Source organism: Phaethon aethereus (assembly GCF_964289735.1).
Source record: "Phaethon aethereus genome assembly, chromosome: 14".
Classification (NCBI taxonomy): domain Eukaryota; kingdom Metazoa; phylum Chordata; class Aves; order Phaethontiformes; family Phaethontidae; genus Phaethon; species Phaethon aethereus.
Genome location: NC_138590.1, coordinates 16,823,401 through 16,845,448, shown reverse-complemented (window position 1 = coordinate 16,845,448; position 22,048 = coordinate 16,823,401). Strand labels below are relative to the sequence as shown.

The following is a 22,048-nucleotide window of genomic DNA, read 5'->3' as shown; positions in this document are numbered from 1 at the left end:
GCAGGAAAATATCACAGTGTTACAGAAATCTTCCATGCCTCCTCACTTCAAATAGTTAATCTGTTGTTATCGCGTCCTCTCAAAGAGGACGCAAGTGACATATACAGAATATGCTGAAACTTCAACTGGGCTTGAATCCCAGTTCTTCAGGACTAGGGTTGATGGCACTCTGAAGTGGGGGAAACTTTGCCTTCAGGTAAATATTTGCTAACTATATAGAATACGGGATGATCCAACACACAGAAGAGTTTTCCATTCTTTCTGCAGAGAAACTCGTTTGCAACAGAATAATTATTTGGCCAGGCACTCTGACAGTTCCTACCTTTTCCATTTTAAATTCCAATCAGAATTATGTAAAATAGAACCACAAGACTCACAGCAGAATGATATCTTTACATCAGATTTAAGAAGATTTTAAAAATTTAATAGGGGGAACAGTGACAAAAGTATTCACTGCAAGTGCTCCTGGATGTTATTGTACTTTAAGTATAACGCTTACGATATTATTGCTGTATTTCTGTACATTCACAATGGTGTGATTTACATGTGTCCAAATGAATGTAGGTATTTTTGGATTTACTTTGCTGACCTTTCACCACACCAGGGTAGTGTGGATCATGCTACGTTATTGGAACAATATGCTTTTATCTTTGTTATTAGAAGTTGTAGACTGATACAAAATAATAGAGTTATCAGAAAATACTTAATAATGGGCATACTTTGAAAAACTATTCAGAAGAAAAATTCAAGGTGCTGAATCCAAGCGGTTTTTTATTCTTTAATTTCTAACCTGCATTTACTATTCTTTAGGACACAACCTGTTGATAGTCTTACCTGATTTGGGCTAAATAAGTTAGGACCAAAAGATGAGTTGATTCATTTGTTTAGTTGTATAAAGTTGTACTGAAAAGACTGGTTATATTTTTCCTGATTTTCCTTTTTTTTCCTCCCCATTTAGGATGATTATTTCAGAAACTGGAATCCAAACAAGCCTTTTGATCAAGGTAAAATTAGTACACATTTTATGGTTGTCTTCTGCTGTTTTGTGGTATCTCCATATACTTTATGCCTTGCTTCCTCCATCTGTCCCATGCATTACTGAAGAGCTGTATTCATACTTACATCTCATTCCCAATTTAGTCACAGCTTGAGGTGGTTTATGTATAAGGGTTTGACTCATCTCTGTATTTTTCAGCCACATTTTTTAATCCTCATCCATTCCAGTTTATATTCAGTGATAATATATGTGCTTAGAAAGGTTCTTTGTAACCATGAATCTCAGCCTAACATGCAATTTAAAACAGGTATCTTCATGTATGTTTTCCTTCATGTTAAAAGTTTTCCTAAATGAATGTCATAAGTGTAATTACTGCATTTCCTAAAACTTAAGGGGCCAATTCTTTGAAGCCAGTTGTAATGTATGAATTTCAGGGTTGGTTTTCAACCACATACAGTGTGGTGTATATGCTGCTGATTCAGATACAGATTCTGTAAATGACATTTTGCATGTTGTCTTGGTGAGTTGTTAAGCTACGGCAGTACTTCAACAATTTCCAGGCCAGCCACATTAAAATAAACAATAAAAAATATTGCTGTGTCCAGGGTAGCACTGGAATCAACAGCCATGCCAGGAAAAAGAACTTCAAATTGACAACTTAAAAGAGATCTCAGATAGCAACTCCACATCAAGCATTCTCTGCTTGGTGTTCATAGCTAGCAAGAAACTTTTCAGATGGCATGATAAGAGACATTCACTCTGAATACCATAGATGAACATAGCTGGAAACACTAGTAGCCCTGATGTTGCTAGGTGTGGTGGGTTGTATTTAATAGTTAATGTCTCATCAGTAAAAAACACTCTATGCAAAGAAATCTCAGTAGCCCATCCGCTGAAAGACAGATACAAAAGTAGTGGAAGCTGATAGCATGCCATAACTTTGTCCTTCAAATCAGAATATTGTATTTTAACTTTGCTATTTGTTATATTTGTCACTTTGACAGTAAGATTCTATAACACTCCATACCGGAGCACCCTCAGAAAGTGTAATAAGGTACCACTGGGTCTTATTTCATTATTTCTTAAAGCTTTCTCGAATGTGTTCTTTTCAGGAAAAATGTTAAAAATTACATTTTGCACAGCTTCTTTTGATTTGGTAGAACCAGTTATCAGCTGTTTGATTTGTGGAGGATAACAATACACAATATAAAGCGCAGGTCAGTTAGCTTCTCTGTTTGCCTCTTGACAGTTGCTCATTTTTCCTGTTTGTAATGTTCAGTGAAAGTCATATAACTCCTGCTTGAGAACACATATGAGGCCGGCTATTACAGCTGTAAAATCACAGGTAGACGGTAGCCTTTTTCCATGCTTAAGGCATTTTTAGGATCCTGGATTTCTTTGATTAGCTTTGGTTCATTATTCCACATCATGCCTCCTAAATTGCAGAATGCTAGTGTCCTAGAATTTTACCCAAAATGGTATTCTGTAAGTTTCAATCTACTTCTGCTCTGAAATTTGTAGGGATTTAAAAGATGTTTTCCTAAAGTCACTTAGACAGGAATGATCATATACACTGTAACTACAGTAAAAATAAATTTGTTGTGTAGATCCATTACATAATCCTCCTCTCTTTTTTGATCTTGTGCTCAAAGGTAAGTGGCATTGAAGCAGAGTGTGAGACTTTTATTACCCTTCAGAATGTGAAGTGGCTATTTTGATATAAAATTCTGATCTTACTTCCAGAAAAGGTATTCTGGCAAGCAAATTGCTTAGGCAAATTACTAAGCAGGCAAAAAAAAAAAAAGAGTTCATGGTGAAACAGTCACGATGTGGTACACAGAGGGAAGAAAGAAACTGAAAATTACATGGCCTTCTCCAAGCATGACTTATCTGTGGTGTCACTGGGATGTAACCAGTGGCTAATGGTTAAAGAATAGTAGATAATATCAAAGTTGCATAATTTCAGGAGGTGCATGATAGTTGTGAGTTACTACTTTAATTGCTTAAAACAAAAAAGGCAAGTCACGTTACAGAAAAATATTTTTATGCCTCTAGAAATCAAATATTATTAAATTATACTGGTGAATCATACCACAAATGAGAAGAAAGAGTGGAATCAGTTAAGAAAGAGAAGGAAGGGCATGAACAAAGGGGTAACTAGATAAATGACAGGCCAGTGGAGGAGATGAAACCACAATGCTTTCTTTATTTGCTTTCAATCTGAGCTTTGGCAGTTATTTATTTTAAAAACAGGATACATAAAAGGGAGCAGCTTTCCTGATCAGATATTTGAATCTCCAAAATTGCTAAAGTATTTAGGAAGAAAATACCCACTGGAAGACTCTGAAGGTGTTTTTATAAATTTCACTTTCCATCTATTTCTATATTTCATTGCCAAATATGTTCCTTGTATTGTCTGTAGGTAGTTCCCAGTAATATCATTGGGGGCTTATACATCTTAGCGGTGAAGAGCATAGATTCTCTGTTTTTATGGAAATGGAACTTCAGTGTCAAAGGAAAGGGAAAGATGATGTTTTTGTCAAGGCATATATCCACAGAGAGATTTTCAAAGGCATTTGTGAGATTTAGGATTACAAATCCTATTGACTTCAAATGGAACTTATGCTCCTACCACTTTCAGAGGCCTTGTGACCCCCTGTCTTCCCAAGAGGAAAAATAAAAACATAAATCCTGGCAAAATATTGCAAAAAGATTTTGGACTGATATGCTTTAAAACTGTCTTGTTCATTGTATTACTGAGATGTCTGACTCTGGGCAAAAACACAAATCGTTTTAGAGAATCTAAAAATCACACATGGATACCTTGAAGCAATACAGTCATACATCTGTTAAAGATTCCTGTCTCTTTACAAAGAAAAGGGTCATTTCTCTTTCAGTGTAAAATTTCTCCTAGACTATGGATAGTCTGTTGTCAGAAAGGAGAATGCGGACTAAACATTGCAGTCTGGGCATGATACTCTGCCTTGCACAGAGATCTGTGCACTGCTTTTGTCTCATTTAAATCTTAGAAATGGATTTTATTTGGCCAATAGGTCATTCCTTTTGACGAAGAGGTCACTACTCTTGGCTGTGGTAAAATTCACCCTGACTAGAATGTTAAAATAGCCACTCATGCTTGTTTAAAGAGCTTTCTCACGCAAAAAAAACCTACTTAGAAAAATGTTGCTTAGTTTAGTTACATATATATGGAGCATGTGAGTCTTTAGCCACTGACCCCGATGTTGTTGTCACCCAAAAAATGAAAATAAGAGAAATCACATCATGTTGCTGTTTTGGGCCTTGAGAATCAGATGCTGACAAGACAAATCCTCAGTTTATATATGCACATAGCTATATATGTGTGTAAATGTATATATACAATATCTATGTGTTTATAGAGAGGAATGGTTTCTCTCTCTTGTCCAGGGGTTTTCCACCACAGGTTTAATTTCTGTTATTTTCCACACAGAGAAAATAGAATAGTCAGAAGAATTTGTTCTAGACCTTTTATGTGGTGCAAGCTGCAAGAAATCTTTTATTTTGTCTTTAGTCTTTACTTCTCCATTCTCCCTGCCCTGACTTTTTTTTCCATGTTGTTCCTTTTGGCTTTGGGGTGTTTAAATGCCCCCTATGCTCTTGTATGATTTTGGAGATAGAAAACCATTTATGTTGTATCCTTTGGGGTTCATGTATCCAGAGAGCCTGTGCAGATCCTGCAGTAAGGAGCCTTAGCTTGCTCCTGTGAACTCAGTAGCATCTCTGTTCTCACCACACCATTGTTATTTTGAGAGATATCCCAAAGGCAAATTTTAACCTCACAACACCGAAGTTCTTCCTACTTGAAGGAAGAAGAAACTTCTTCCAAAAAAAAAAAAAAATTGACGAGAAAAAACATCTCCAGTGGGTGAATGAAAGCAGACGACTGCCTCGCTCCCTGGGTTGTACGGGAAATCTGAGTCTAGCATCACTAAGCTAAAGCTAACTTCTGTGAATACCCACTCTTTGGGACAGATTTACAGGTTTTTAATGTTTAAAATCTATTTCTCAATTCTAAATCTAAAATCATGTTTGAATATTCTAATAGTTAAGTCTTTATGTGGAAACCAGACTGTAGAATCACCATGAAGGAGCTGGGAGGGCAGAGCTTAGAAGTAACTGAAGGTGGCTAGTACCTGCCAGAAGTGATCTCGCAAAGGCAACTGGAGGATTGAGTGTGTAACAGCTTAAAAAAGCAACAGTAGTCAGAGGTCTTGAAAATCAGCAGAGTTCTGCTTCTAGGCTTGTACTTCATTTGCATCGTTTAAAGAAGAGTCTGTTGGGTCCAACCAACTCTATATTCCGTTCTAAAAAAAGCTAGCTTTAGTCAGCAGATTTAATTATTTAATTACACATTTAAAAACAATAGCAGTGGAACCAAGCTGTCTGCTTTCCGTGCACAATGCGGAGAGAAATATCTGCATGTATGCCTCAGAAAACAAGGTATTTCGTTTTGTAAGAAAGCAGACATGACTTTCAATGAAGCAACCCCTCGGGTCACACAAGGTTTCTTTGCATAACATGACTTTTCAAGGGAAGTCAACCTGAATGGTTCAGCTGCATCTCAGAGGGTACTTGAGTGATCAAAATTTATTTTTAGCAAAGCTAGCAGCCCAGCTTTTTATTCATGTTGAACCCAGGAGAAACCAATACAAAGGTGAGCATCTTGCCGACTGAGCCAAACTAACAAGGCATTCGGACTGCAGAAGGCAGGAGAGCATATAGCCTGAAAATGATTGCTAGTCATTAATATTGAACCGAATTCTCAGAGTTGCAGAAGCCAGAAAGCAGAAGAGTGGAAGGAGCAGGTTAGTCAGGATTTTAAAATATGAATCAAAGGGGTTGTTTTTTTTTTTTTCTGACAAGGTCATTTGAGAATTCTTATGGAGCTTGACAGTTAACTTGACATACTTTCCTAGTCTTCTCCATCTATATTGGAGAAAGAAAAGAGGGAATTGGGGGAAAAAGTTTAGCGTAACGTTCTCAAGTCAGAGACTTTGGCATGGTAATTAAATGTGTCTGATATTCTGCACTTATTGAGACTTGCCAGAAGATTAACTCATTAAGACTTTATGTATTATTATAAGTGAAAACTGCTAAATAAAACCATGTTTGTATCAGATTTCTGCTAAAAGCCACCTGTCAACAGCTGTAGTAAATTCTTCTACAGACAAATAGATGTTACTAATTTTTATGATAAGATGCACAAATAAAGAGTACATTTTGTTAGCTTTAAAGTGGCTGGAAACAGTTTGGAATGGTGTCCAATTTTCTTGCCATATGGCTTTTTTAAAGCATCATTACACAGAACATAGGAACTGTGGAAGTAATGGGGTGCACTTTGTCTTACAGATACATAAGCTCTGAATCCAAAAATGTTTGGACCATTGAGCTGCCATTATTATTAACAACAAAGCTATAGAAAGGCACTGTAAGGGGGGGGGGGGGGGGGAAACTTGGTTCTGTTGTGCTGAACTTTTTCCCAAATCTATGCCTAAAACCATCCACTGAACTGTGGAACTGTCTGTTCAACTAGGTGCAAGTCTCACTCTTTCCATTTTGATTGTGACACTGGCAGATGGTTGCAGTGGACTGAGCTGGCCTGAGTCTCCTATCCTGACCCTGCCTCCTGCACTGAGGCAAAGGGACTGGCTGGAAACAGAATTTACACATTGCTGGTGATATAAATCCCAAGTGTTCCAAGCTGCTGGACTTCTCAGGAAAAGCAGCTCCTGATTAGAAACAGTCTGAACTTTCCCCCTTGTCTTCCAGACTTTGTCTTTATTTTCACTGTCCTTCTTCCCAGTCATCTTCCCCAGTAACTGAGAAATCTGGGCAAGGATGTTACTTCTCATGGTGTTCATTATCTGCCCTGAGAGGGAAAAAAGTTAATAAAAAAAATTCCAAAAGCCCTCTTCCACTGTACTCTGTGAAAGTCTTCATCTGCCTGAATTGGACCTATCAATGATTGACTCTAATGTCAGACATGCTCATGTAGACCCAACTATCATTATTACAGACATGAATTCTGTATCATTTCAAATAATTCCTCTTGAGCACTAATGAAGGTCTGAACTGGCAAAATACCCTCACTTTTGAAGAGGAAACACTGCTTTTGAGTGAATTGCAGCCTCCAGCATAGCATAGCTTATGACTTTCACAGTCCAGTAACACCATGGAAGTGAATTTGTCAAATTTAGAGCTTTATGTCTAGAGATGGATGTATTGGTGTTCATGCTTCCTCTCCTTCTGTATTGAATTGTACCTGTGTCTTTCCAGTGTCTAACTGGCAAATCCAGACTCCAGAAATGGCCTCCTGCAGGATAAAGTTTGCCTAAAACTCATAAGTTTTCCTATTATCATCCTTTTTGTTTTGGAAGTCTGTGATGCAGAATGAAAATCATAGAACCTGCAATTATTTTTGAACATGTAATTTTCTGTTAGCCCAGTTAAGATGTTCTTTGAGAAAAGCCTGAATAAATTCCTTTCAGAGAGTTGTTTAGTACCGTACATATCTCTAGCCACAAATATATGTTAGTTTTATAATAAATGTTTTCTATTACTGTGCCTCGGATGGCAGATTTCAATTGAATAACTTATTTTGCAATTTATTTTTTGACTGTGGTTGAATTAGTTTTAGAGGCTTATTCATAGGACAACTGCACATGAATTATGTTTGTAAATCTTCAGTAAATCAGTACAATTTTAAAACACGCTAACTGAATCAACAGAGAACAATAGCTAAGATGCAGCACATGAAATATGCTATCTTCCATCACATGTATTTCACACTCATGTGGCTGCTTATATCCGCCAAGCAGATGCACATAGTTCTCTCTGTGTGCTAGAAGCATAATATTGAATTCCTTATAAACTTGTAAGCAACCAATTTTGTCATTAAATATGGCATCAGAAGTGACAGAGATGGGGTCCCTGTCTGTGATTGTATTATGGCTGATGTGCTTTGAAATGAGACAACGATCGATAGGTTGCTTGTCTAGAATTTTATTAGCACTTGGGGAGCACTTGTTAGTTTTGTCAATAATGGTTCTGGCTTTCTTTTAATATCTCTTACTTCATTGACTATGAAGCAGACATGACTTCTAAAGGGGAATTCGTGCCTCCCCATGCCCATCCAGCTCCCATTGAAGTAAATACATTTTTGGGAATATCACAGGGCCCAACCCTGCTCTCATTGACATCATGTCATGAGCAGGGATCTCCTTCCCTTTGCTTTAATTCGGTGTATAGGAGTTCATTTCATACCTAAACCTTTAATAATAGAAGTGTGTTTGGAAAATACATGCCTGCAAAGCTTTCTTCCTTATTTGCTGTAAGAGAGACCCCAGTCTATTATTCAAACTAGTTGCTTCAGTTTGCATTCTGATTTAACTAGGCCAAACCAATCAGGGGCAAAGTCTCCAGCTCTGAAATATTATTTGACTTAAATATTGGATAGCATAGCAGTAGATTGTACTGCATATCAGAGTAAGCTTTATATCACTAGCCAGTCAGAAGAGCAATTCACATAGTATTTAAACATGTTTATATGCTTGTGAGTTAATAGATGATTACTAATGGTCATTTGATTCTAACTGAAAAACAGGAACTCCTGTAGAGAATGAAAGTACAAGGCAGAGTGACAATGGCAATAAAAAGATATAATGTATAATTTTTAGGAAGAGAACATCATCAAAATAAAGACAAGTTATTTTAAAGTCAGATTTCAGTAAATGGAGAATTGGTAAGGCAGAAATGAGAGGAAGAATATTAGGATAATTGGCATTTCCTCAATGTAAAGGGCACAAATACAAATTATCCAAAAGCCAAGGGCTTGGTTAATGATAAGGGCTTATAGTGAGTGCAGCGGCAAGAAGTTACATGAAGAAAGTGCAACTAGGTTGAACACTTAAGGGAGCGCAAATAGTAGCCCCAAACTCAGAAAGCCAAATATGAGATATTTGGGCAAGGACTTAAGAATAACAATTTTTTACAAGTGTATTAGAAGGAAAAGAAAAATGAAGAAAAATGATGGCTCACTGCTCAGTGGAGAGAGACACATACAAAGGCATTGCTGAGATGGCCAAAGCGTTGTTGCCTGGCTTTTCTTTGGCTTTCACCTAAAAGGTCAGCTGTGACCAGGTGGCTATTGTAATTAATATTTTCAGCTGAAGTGTAAGATTCTGGCTTAGGAAAAGAACAGGCTTGAGTAAACTAGATGTTTGCAAATCAGCTGGGATTGAGCTAAGGTTTAAGTGAATTGGTTGAAGTAATTTTAAAGATACTAGAAGTTATCTTTGAAAATTTATGAAACTGTAGAAGACTGCAAAAGGACAAACAGCGTGCATATTTTTTAAAGTTAGAGAAAGGAATAAAATCGGAGATTATTTCCTGTGGGCTGAATCTGAATCCTGAAAAAAAAAAAGTACTGGAAAATATATTAAAGCAAATATTTGTTAGCATCAAGAAGACAAGGGGGTGAATAAAGCTGGTACAGATGTCAAACTAAACTAATTTTCTTCTGTGATGTTTACAGGCCTTGAGACTTAGGGATAGGCTTGCAGTATCCCATGTGTTGGCTTGAATAAGGCTTTTGACATTGGTTTACATTACTGTCTTATAAACAAGTTAAAGAAATACTGTTTAAAAGAAATAATTATGAGGTAGATACAAAATCAATTAGCAAACTACAACCTGGTAGCAGCTGTCAATGGTTCAATGTCAGGCTGTAAGAATAAATTTAGTAGGGTTCCCCTGTGATCTCTTTTGGGTCCCGTATTATTCACCATTTTCATTAAATTGTAGATCTTGAAATAAGCACACTTATTAAATGCAGCACAGCAATAAAATTCATAGTTGCCTTGAAGTAAATAAATGGTCTGAAAACAAAGGATAAAGTTCAGTCTGGGCAGATGCAAAGTTATTTACTTAGTTAAGAATAATCATCTGCACAAAACAGGATGGAAAACAATCTGTCAGTAATAAATCCAGAGAAAAAGGGCAGGGGATTACAATGGGTTACAAATAGAACATGAGTCAACAATGTCATTCTGTTGCAAAAAAGGCAAATGTTGCACTGGCATGGGTAACTATGAGTAATTCTTCGGCTGTACTCAGTGCCAATAAGACCTTGGCTGGAATACGTTGTCCAGATTTGAGTACCAGGCTTCTAGAATACTATGAATCAACTGGAAATTACCCAGAGAAAAGTAACAGATATGATCAAAGTTGCAGAAAATATAATCTGTGAAGATAGACTGAAGGAGAGGAGCACCTCCTCTGTGGAGAGAAAACAAACCAAAACAACAACAAAACACCCAAACAACCCACAAATCCTCTTTTTAAATACATAAATTTAACTAAGTGGAGGAATTGTCCTCTGTCCATTGTGGATACAACAAGGAGCGATATGTTTACATTGCAGCAAAGAAGATTAATTTTAGCCTTATTAATGGCACCAATACTTAAGCATTGGGAGAGAGATTTTAAAGAGGATATAGAGTCTCTGACAGTGTTCTGAAACATGTTAGGTAAATGTCTTGCAGATAATGACACATTGATAGCTGATCTAGCTTGGAGAAGGGGAATGGAATCAGCATACTTCCCAGAATTGCCATTCTAGTGCTGTGATTCTGTGATTGTATTTTGATTAATGGAAACCAGCTAATTTCATTGAAAGCACAGAAGAAATGCTGAAGAAGGCATTTCTTAAAATGGATTTCCAGTTAAAGCAAAGAAGGGAAAATAAATGAATCTGTATCCTTCACAGACATTTCAGCACCACCTGAAAAAATACAGGTTCTTACTTGATGGGAGTAATGTGCATAAACTTCAAGATAGATACCAACCATGGTTGTCATGGGCTTGCAAACCTCCATGAATGTAAACAAGAACTGGCAAAAGGCAGACCCATTTTCTCTGACTGCTTCTCCCTATCTCACTTTCTAACATAGTCAGGAGGACTTACTATGGATGATTCTGCACTTGGATATTAGTGGGGGTTTTTGTCCAGGCAGGAATAAAGGTTATGATCTAACCCTAAGGTTAAAGATTTGGATGAAAATCAGTTAACTGTTCTCTTTCAATTCATTAGATAAAACATGACGATGAATGTGTATTTAGGAATTAATTCTCCTTCTGCTATAAACCTAAGTGACCAGGTCATCAAAACACTAATTGAATCACAGCTATTTTTCTTCCTGTTCTTATTCCTTCAGATTAAACATATTTGCATGGAATAATGTTATTTCTGCTCTGATCTGATTGCTTGCATTCTAGTTTTGCAGTCCTTGGTCATTTGGAAAGTTACTTTAAACTACAAAATGGTGCTAAGAGGTACACAGCAAGATGAATAACAAAAGTTTTAATACGTATTATGGTGATGTTTTCCACTAAAAAGTTCCCCAACCATAGTATGTTGAAAATTAGTATCAGTTTGATAAGCATTGTTTATTCATTTAATCATGTTCTGTCTTTTCTCTCTGTGTCCTCTGTTTGCAATATATCCATGGACCTTGCCATTGATCTGTGACTCTGTGTTGTCAGTCACTGCCCGACAGCTTTCTTTGAAGGTCTTGTCAACTTTACATACATTGTCTTTAAAGTGTAGGGACAGGAAAAAGCTGTATCTGAAGACCAGAATTTTACTTCCACTGTCCTTCTTGAAAACTCTGTTTGATGATTTGATCTGTTTTGTCTAGGGAAGATTAGTGAGCAGCATTGTTGTCTTATATGTGTGCACTTACATCCTTGCACTGCCTTTTTAGCTGGTATGGGAGGGATGCATACAGATGAAGTGCTGCCCCGAAATCTGGAACTATCATGTTCACTTTAACCACAAGGCAAGACAGTAGGATCAAATCTGTAATATAAGTAGGTTCTGTTCCTGGGATAACTTTAATTTATAAGCTGAGCAATTGAATCACTTAGTCCCCATTTTGACAACAGATAAACAGAACTCTCTGATAAATGGATGTACAGACAAGCAATCCTAGGGATCATTGCACATCACAGCAATCTTTAATGCAATGTAAGTAAAGGTTATTGTAATTATTTTAATGTGATACATCAGTGTGTTCATGGAGTTCCTCCTTTCTTTTAGTTGCTCGGGGTGGAAAAAAAATTAATCAGAAAATGCATGTAGTAGTCTCTAAGAGCAAATGTATCTTTGCTGTGAAGGCTCCAGCATCTAAGCCTGTTTCTCTGTTCAGTGGGGACCTTTGTAATGACCTTTCATATTTAAAACCAAGCAATGAAAAGTTGCTGACACAGGCTGTAGAAGTCTGCAAAACTGAGAAAGGGAAGATCCCCTGCTTTTTATAGTGTTAAATACAGACATCTAAGAGAAAATTCTGCTTCTCTCTCAGAAGACCACAGAGCTACCTAAGGAATCAGTGTTAGCTCAAAAAAAGCCACCATGACTTGTTAATTCTGTTTTGAACTCTAGCACTAATGGTTTTTATGGTTATAGTAAATTCAATCTAACCCATAAGACCTTTTTATCCTCAAAATCCGGATTCTGTTTAGCTATCTCAAAGGAGAGCATGGTGCCATAATTGTGTTCTGCTTCTGTAAGCAACATTTCCATCTTTGATTTTATCAGTCATCACCACCTTGCATCCTTGACATTAATGGCAGAACTGCAAAATGTTCATTCTTCTATCAGTGCCAATGCATTTTTTTTTTCTCTCCCTCCCTCCTGGTTTTTCTTCAATTTGCCTTCAATTTTCAACCAGTACAAGTGGTACAAGACTCACATGTCGGTTGTCTGCAGTATACCCTTAGAAAGGAATTATATTTTTATCTACTTTTTCAAGTAGCAATGCTCTTTTAAAATTTAAGCTTCTCAGCAGCCCTTCACTGTGGTGAATAGCCACAGTGAATATCCAGCTGATAGCCATTTATACAACCAAAAGCCAAATGCTCTTATTCATCTTCCAGGTTGTCTTTGTTAACTGTCTTCCACAATTGCTTACTTCAGTAAGCTCAAGTTACTTCAATAGCCTTGAGTGTTTAAAAACCTGTGCTTAATTATGTGAGGGTTTTCTTAAACCTTGGGAGATTCTCACGTTGATGACATAAAAATGCAAGGTTAAAAAAAAGTGCGTATCTCCAGCAAATACTGAGACAGTCTGGTCCTTCTCCATGCACTATGCGTCAAGGGGAAGACTGCTTCTTCTAACCATCCAAATTGCACATGTGCATGACTGTCAGCTAAAATCTGACATGCATGATAGAGCCTGAAAACTTTTCAGAAATCACACCTTTGTTTCTTTTTGTTTGTTTGCTTGTTTTGGTGTTTTGGGTTTTTTCTTTTCTTACTAGCATGATAAGAAACCATCCTATCTGAATGTCTGCTTGGGCTGACAACTTTTACACAGGTCAAACCACCTGAAGTATCCAAATAAAACCGTGAAAAAACATGTTCAAGTAAAGCCATGAAAAGCAGAAGTCTATTTGAAAAATACCATCAGGACCTTAATGTGGATGATACATCCCAGTATCGGAAACATAAATATATTGGTCTTGATAGATTAGAGCATAAAGATAATAAGTTACTACTTCTCATCTTTAGATACTTCCTCAATAGAAGTCCTAAATATGCCATTGCTATGTGCTGGGTATGGACTGTACTTAGGCAATTAGGAGTGAGAACAACTAACTTTGCTCCCAGCTTCATCACTATTCTATTGCAAGAAATGTGACTTGATATTTAGGCAAACATTTTTCATTTTCTTTATATTTCTCCTTCTGAGCTGCTTTTTCATAAGGTGGCACTTCTGGTGTATTTTCCTACAGAGGACTGTGCCAGTAACGTTTTTGGAATGCCTGTAAATAAATTAAGTCTACTGTGGCTTGAAAGAGAAATTGCTATCAGCCGGTGTTCCACTACCTACAAAACATTTTATCTTCTTTCAGTTTCTATTACTTTGCTGTCCCTTGACTTTGTATAGGAAGTTGTATTCCCTGTTAGTGTCATGTGGTGCATTTGTGTGTAGCATGCTTGATATATGGAACTATTGCAAACACCTAGTGCGGGTAGCTCAGCTTTTGAAATTGCATTGAAGATGAACTTTTTGACAGATGGAGCTGTTGATATGATTTGGAAATAGGCCTGTTTGTATCAGTCAGTCATGTACTCCATTTTTCAAAATGGAAAAAAATAAAGGTTTGAGTTGAAAGAGAGAGGCCACCCATCTAATGGGAGCAGAGAGCTCAAGCCCAAAAGGAGGAATGCACTGGAGAGCTATGTATGTTGTTTTTATAACAATACAACAAATAAATTCCTTTTCACACGCTGCACTTTTAAACAGAATATAGTTGCTTAACTTGATCTCATCTGCACAGTTATCCCAAAGCCAGCGGCCTAGCCTGAGGTAGTTGTCCATTTTGTCTTTGTAGCAGACACTGAAATAAGTGTTTCAGATTAGGAAGCAACTTGAGGTCTAGCTGAGACTAATTATCTTTCAGGATGCTAAAGTTAGATGTAATCAGACATTGCACAGATCCCATCCAGGAAAGCAAGATGCATGTGGGGACCTCTTCTAGGAACTATGATCTCGACTTCCCCAGAGAAGAAGAGGTCAAAAGCAAAACAACAAAAGCTTGTTAAATTTATGAGGATCCTGTCCCGGTTTTGAAGCTCAAACTGAGTGAATTTTATGCTTGAAACTACTTCCATGTGTTGTGGAAGAGATAGTGCAATCCCAGAGAGAAGTTGTGCGGGTTATAGTAGTAGTTCATTACATGACCTGCTTGTTTCTCAGGAGGGATGCTGTGGTCCAGAAATTGGGTCGATTAGTGTAGTGGTACCAAATATGCTGTGCATAGTCTTGCTGCAGGATCCTCAGCTCTTTTCAGTTTCCTGCATTTCCCTTTCTTCTGGCTTCCCTTCAGAGTCTCTTCCCTCTGAGTCCCCCCAAAAATTCTTTGGTTCCCTTAGTTATAGGATGGGATAGACAGTACCTCTTTAGCAACTGGTCTGATTTGCTCTTGCCATTGTTGGTGCCCACCATGTGCTCATTCAGGATGCTCCTGAACATGTTTACACTTCTTGATGATTGTTTGTATAGTTTGCCTATGCACAAAAAAACTATTTGAGGTTCATTCTGTTGTTTGGGACAAGAGATGGGTCATATGTTGTCTACTTCTGCTAAAATAAAGTCAACTAAAGTTCACAGGCTTACACCAACAGCTATGCTAATTAGACAGAACTCATGTTAGTTTATCCACTGACATAAGATCTTTGCAAATTGCTTTATCCATGTTTTCTGAAACGTTGAAGAACAAATTCTGCCAGGCTTTCAAATGAAGAAAAGAACTCAGAGGAAATGTGTGACATAAATAACCATGACAGGTGTCCCTTGCCAGCAGGATTCTCCTGGAACACACCCCTATAAGCATTTCTGTCATCCTTGTGAAGTCCAGAGTATTTGAAGATTACCAGTTAAGAATATGGCAAAGTAGTCAGTGGGTAAAGATAGTCAGTGGGGAAAAAAAGTGTTTTGGGGTGAAGGCTGCAGGAGCTGGAAAACTTTCACTGTTTTCCTTTGAGTTGGGAAGAGATGAGAGAGAAAGAGAGAGCTGAGAGAAGTGAAAATGAAGTATGCAGTAGATGATGTTTAACACTTTGAAAAAGAATCGAGTAGTTTAATAATGGATTTTCTGTGTGACAGTCCTTTGCAATAGCTGATTTTTACCTGTCCATTAGTATGCTGTCTGTTTTGTCAATCTAGCAGAGGAAAGAGTCTTTTGCTTGCTTTTCTGAAAGAACTGGAGTTCTGTGATCTCTATGCAGCTTTTAAATTAAAAATTATTGTTTTGAATTAAAATACTGAATCCAGACTCTCCAGACCTTAAGATAAGAAGTTTTTATCTCACTCCTAGTTAGTATTCAGTGAAAGAAGGTATGGGGTTTTAGGAGGTTGCTGGAACAAGGTAGTACAAGATGGAAATACTGCTTTCTGTGCGGTAGAGAGACCAAGAAGAGAAAATTTAAAGATATGTTTAGAGCAAGGGTTTTTCTTATGAGAACATTTCTACTAACTTATTGGATGTTTACGTTAAATTCTATTTCGATATCTCCCTCTGTGTGTTTGTCCAGTATATTGACACAAGATGTTTCAGTAGGAAATTATTAAAAATTAATATCTGAAATATTCAGAAGTGTGCTTTTTTTAAGGCACTGACTAATTATAAGAGGCCATTCTTATATGTAGGCAATTTCCTCAATGGTAAGAAGTCTTAGTTTGAGAAATTAATTTTCAGCACGCTGACTAAATGAAAACGTTCATTAAAATCTTTGTATGGTCTGTAGTAGGGAGCTAATAACAATGTTTTGTCTTGTATTTCAATTATGGTAGATGTGAATTAACTAGTATTTTAATAAATAATAGTAGTAGCATTTAGTTTCCATTGAGTGGTGTGAATTTACGTGACGTGCCTGAAACTTAAAGAGCCTAGGGTGTGGGTATGCGTGGTGAATGGATTTTATTTTAATGAATTATATTATAATTGCCCTGTCTTGGCAATTAAAGTTGGGCATTAAGTCTTGATTCATTAATTCCTTTGCATCCTTTTTTTCTTTGGGGAGAGCGGAGGAAGTACTAAAAATTCCTTTAAGCTTATAAAGCTGGAAGACGTGTATGACAAATAGATTTAAAATGGATTACTAAGAGGTAGAACACAAAGGCAGAATCACATCAGTGTCAAATTCTGCCCTCAGTTATGTGCAGGCTGTTTTGGTGATGTTACCGTGATTTAAATTTAGCTTAGGCTTGCATTACTTGGATGGAAAATGCATGCTCATTGGATATTGCTCTTTTTCAATCATCCTGATATAAACCTGGCTACTGGGCATTTGCAACACATGCATTTTCCTATCCATATAGACATCATATATTATGAGACTAGTTGAGCAAATTTGGGGGAAATTAGCTTCTCCTTTTTAAGCTTAGATGAATTGCTTACCTTGGCTTGTGGATTTAGCCCATTTCTCCTCTGGCAGATAAAAGTACAAAGGTGCAAAAGCAGTGTTTATAATGTTGGTAGAAATATCTAAAACCTTTGAGGAATTAGGAAGCCGCCTTCTCCTCTCTTGCCCTCCTGTGGCACGGTAGTCACAACAGTGCCTCAGATCTCTTCTTCGATTCTGCCAGCAGTGAACTTCTGAGTAGTGACCAGTACCCTGGTGGCCTTGTTGTCTCTCTCCTATGCGTGTGAGCATATTTATTTTAGCAAAATTGGACTAAGCTGGGGATAACACGATGGTGTCAGAGGTACCTGGTCTCATTCTTCAAATGCTTATGAATTATAAGGCCATGGATTTGAAAAAAATTTCAAAGTGAATAAAGCACATGAAGCAGAAGGATTATGTATATGTCCCATTTTGTAGTTTTGCTGTTCAGTGCTGTTTTCTAGGAGATGACTTCACAGCAGAGACTGAAAAAATATCAGTAGTCTAACCGTTAAAAAATGAGCATGTGATCTCTGACTTCCACAGTTTCCTAGCAAATATGCTATAAAGAAAGAACCTGCAGATCTAGAGGTAATGATGAGCTCAGCACGACCCCAAAGTTTGACAGTCTTAGTTCTGTTCTTCTAAATGCTGTCTGATGCTGTTATGTGCTGCGTTCTTCTACTGAAGTAATTTCACACCTCATCTGCTAGAGATGAAAATGGCAGGGAACAAACTATAAATCCAGCAAAATCTTAGTTTAGTAGGTATATCATCCTATCAGAATCTTTTCACATAAATAATTAGTTCATCACTTCCTCAATCCACTAAACTTGCAAAGCTTTGGAAACGACACGGGGTGACGTTATCTCAAGAGGCTCTCATGCAGTTAGCCAATCCACCCCTTCCACCAAGGCAGTATCAACCATATCTGCATCATTCCTGATAGTTATTCACCATGTTCCTAAAGACCTTCAGTGCAGGACACTCCACAGTCTCCCCAGCAATTTATTCTGGTACTTTCCTCTGGTACTTACAACCATTAGAAATTTGTAACCTGAACTTTCCTTTTTGCAGTTCAGACCTTTTGAATTGAAAATTTGTGTTGTCTGCCATTGATCTGACAAACAATTTGCATTTCCCTTGAGTGCTGTCATCTTAACCACAGATCTGTTAGTTCTTCCCACAGATCCTTTACTAGCATTATTAGCCTCACTCAGACTGATCAAAATGGGTATTTCAAACTCATGACAGCAGATACCAAGAAAAGAGAATCACAGAATCATTAAGGTTGGAAAAGACCTTCAAGATCATCAAGTCCAACCGTCAACCCAATGGCACCATGCCCACTAAACCATGTCCTGAAGTGCCACATCCACACGTTTTTTTGGATACTTCCAGTGATGGTGACTCCACCACTTCCCTGGGCAGCCTGTTCCAATGTTTGAAAACTCTCTCAGTAAAGAAATTTTTCCTAAACATCTAGTCTAAACCTCCCCTGGTGCAACTTGAGGCCATTTCCTCTTGTTCTATCGCTAGTGACTTGGGAGAAGAGACCAACATCCACCTCACTACCTCCTGTCAGGTAGTTGTAGAGAGTGATAAGGTCTCCCCTCAACCTCCTCTTCTCCAGACTGAACAACTCCAGATCCCTCAGTCACTCCTCATAAGACTGGTTCTCCAGACCCCTCACCAGCTTCGTTGCCCTTCTCTGGACACGCTCCAGCACCTCAACGTCCTTCTTGTAGTGAGGGGCCCAAAACTGAACGCAGGATTCGAGGTGCAGCCTCACCAGTGCCGAGTACAGGGGCACGATCACTTCCCTACTCCTGCTGGCCACACTATTGCTGATACAGAAATACAAGTGTTTAGGAACTAGAAGGTCATCTTCTGGGTACAATGGTATACCTGTGCACGTGCCTGTGAGTTTCTATGTATGTGTGAAACAATCTCTGTATACGTCGTCACAGAGGTGAGTGTATGTGGTGCTGTTTTTGCAAATAGGCAAGATCAGAGGAGCAAGAATGGTATGCAGCAGGTTTTGAAACGGCACTTTTACATTCTGTTCTTTACAGTTAAGTTAGATAGTTTGAAAGAGATTCCTGTCACATCCTCCCAAGATATAAAAGTGGTAACATGGTTTCTATCATGAAGAATTCCTGGTATGTTTTCCAGGGACCATGCCAGATGCTTTATGGTTCCCAGTTCCTTACTGCTAGGGCATCTGGACATCGGAGTGTATGCGTGTGTTAAGATCTTAATCATGCAGTCCAGTGATAAAACTTGCACATGCAACTGGGACTGTAACAAATTTAGGGTAGTATCAGGGCAGATAAACTACATCTACAACATTCCCCTTCCCCACCTTTTTCACCCCATGTATTACTCAGTGTGTTATGGGTCTGAAAAGGGTTGTAGTCTGTTCCATCTCCTTAGACTTCTTGACTGCTGGCATTATGGACTTGGCAGAATTGCCAGAATCAAGGGTTTGCCATGCACCTGAGATTCTTTAAGCGCCTCTCCAAAGGTCTGTGATGCCAAACCTAACTCTTCTGACTGCAAGCATGGGCATATACTGTCCATTTGTCATTCTTCTTCAATAGTTACACCTTGTTTTGTGTGCATTGAATGTGCAGAGAACTGAGATATGATTTCATGTTTGCATCCTGCTGTAAAGCTCCAGGCATGAAATCTGAGAAGGTTTTCCTAAAGTGGACTAGTAATTACTCAAACACATAAAGAACATCAGTCTAATGGAATGAACAGGCCAGTGGTACATTCTTATTGTTGTATATGACTGCTCATGTTTTAGTTGACTGCTTTTAGGCATTTGCATTCATGTGTCTGTCCCAGTACATGCATTTGGACAAAATATGTTTGAACTTTCTTCAGTGTAAACTTTTTTGCATGTAAAATGAAAGAGAACTTGGGCATTTCTTTCATGCACTTTGGATTTTTCCTAGGATTGTATGTTCCATAAATAACACAACCCAGTGTTCATATTGCTTATGCTCTTCAACAAGATCTCCAGTTTTCAGTTTGAAAGAAATGGTGTTTCCATATTGTTTGAAATAAGCTCACCCTCATTGCTTTCATCTGGTTGAATAATCCTTTAATCCATGATCAGAACCAACAGATCTTTTATTTTTTAATGTTTTTAGTAGTCGATGCCTATATTATGCTATGGTAGTGCAGATAAGGTATGATTGATCAGTGTATCAAATGACAGTTACTACTGGACCATTAATTCTGGCTACATAGATGATTAGAAGTACAGATTTTTACACCTAGGGCCAGTGATATTTTTTTTTTATAATATGGATTTAGAAGACATTTATGCAAGCAGAAAATTGAATCAGCATTACCATCAGTGCATTAAATTATAGCATTTTATTAGAGAAGAATTCATTTAGAATTTAACAGTAGATATAGATAGAAAAAAAAAAAAAAAGGATGAGGTTTACCAGGAAGGTCTTAGCATCTTTAAATTACATTTTGAACTTTAAAGTATTGTGCATGCCCAAAATAATTTCTTTTGCCTGCAGAATATCACTCCTGTATGATTTATGTGTGTTCAGTGTGCACACCTTGTCTCCCTGAATCACTAGATGCTAGTGATGATTTAGCTTATGTGCTTTGATTTGTGCAGTTTGAGATAGTATGGTCTCCTGGATCAAATTAAATGAAAGGAGGGCAAAAATTCTTTGCTATATGGAGGGCTGACTTTTTACATTACAAACAAGTGAATCATTGATATGACAAAGAATAACCCTGCTACTGAAATCTGACTCTGAGCAACAATACTGGGATTGAAATTTCTGTACCAATCCACTCTTGTCTGAAGAGTCTAATTCAGCTACTCGCTGGCAGAGTTAGTAAACTTCAGTAGAAGACAGGCTGTGTTGGTAATGCCACACTTTTCTGTACACCCCCTCTATTCCATAGAATTTCCTCTTAATGGTTTACACAAAGGTGCCATTGCACACCAATTAGACATTCTTGCGCAGAAAGCTGTCTATAAACTAGATGTCATAAAGTGAGCACTGTTTCCATTTTCCAGGCATAAAGGCATAAATGCACAATGTTTGATGGGAAAACCAGTCAAGTTTGGTCAATGGTCATCTTGAGAGAGGCCTTCCATGTGCAAGGGGCAAGCAAATGGGTGGATATGTTGTTCTACTCTGGATACAGCCAGACGCTGCCTGAGAATGTCCTCGCTCCAGTAACAGCAACCTGTGAGGATAAGTTGAATGGAAAGGGTGCTGGTAAAAGAGTAGCTGAACACTGGATCGTTAATATCTGCCTTCAGGTACCCCAAAACTGTTAGTTTTGTGGAACAGGGTCACCAATACATAGCACAAATGCCTAACACATTGCAAACTCCTGTTTAGTTTATTTTTTATTACTACTTCTTTAACATTACTAATTCTTGTTTGTTGATTGTACTCTGTCTGCTTGTGTAGCAAATTGTTTCCCACACATGCAAATCACCTTAAACAGGTTAAGAACAAGCTGGGACCATGATATAAAGTGTCTGAATTTCATTCCTAGTTGGTTTGCTTGTGTGTTCCTCTTTTTTCCTTCTCTTTTATGAAAAACGTTTTTGTCTCTGGACATACTGGAAAATTAACAAAACTGGTCTATAACTAAAGATCCTGCCTATTAGAGAGAAGTAAATGTGCTTCATCCCTGGAATGTTCATGCAGTAGGAATGTGTCCCCTGTGATCATCATCTTTCTGCTAGTTTTCTAGCACATGTGTTAAGGAAAGTACTGTTGCAGCCACCTTTTACTTAAATCGTTTGATAGGTTTAGTTTGTAAAAAAGGAAATCGGGAGGTGATGGATTGTGTAGTATAAATTCCTTCATGCTGAGGAAACGCTGACTCCTAAAGCATCTTTAATGTCACAGAGGAAAATTGTAAAAACGACTGCCAGAAGTAAGCCCAGATTAATTCAAGTTGGAAATTACACTTACATTTTTAGAGAGTGCAACTAAACTGTGCACCTTTGCTATAGTAGAAAATGGCCATGGAAAGTTATAGAAGATTATTTAAATCCC

At 37.7% G+C, this 22,048-nt stretch overlaps 1 protein-coding gene across 1 annotated transcript in view; it reads left to right on the top strand.

Annotated features, from left to right (window-relative positions):
• SPOCK1 (SPARC (osteonectin), cwcv and kazal like domains proteoglycan 1) overlaps positions 1–22,048 on the top strand; it is a 317,127-nt gene that overhangs the window by 106,795 nt on the left and 188,284 nt on the right. Inside the window, exon 2 of the mRNA XM_082006106.1 lies at positions 959–1,004. Within this exon, the coding sequence (XP_081862232.1) occupies positions 959–1,004 (46 nt within the window). The remainder of the gene's footprint in view (positions 1–958; positions 1,005–22,048) is intronic.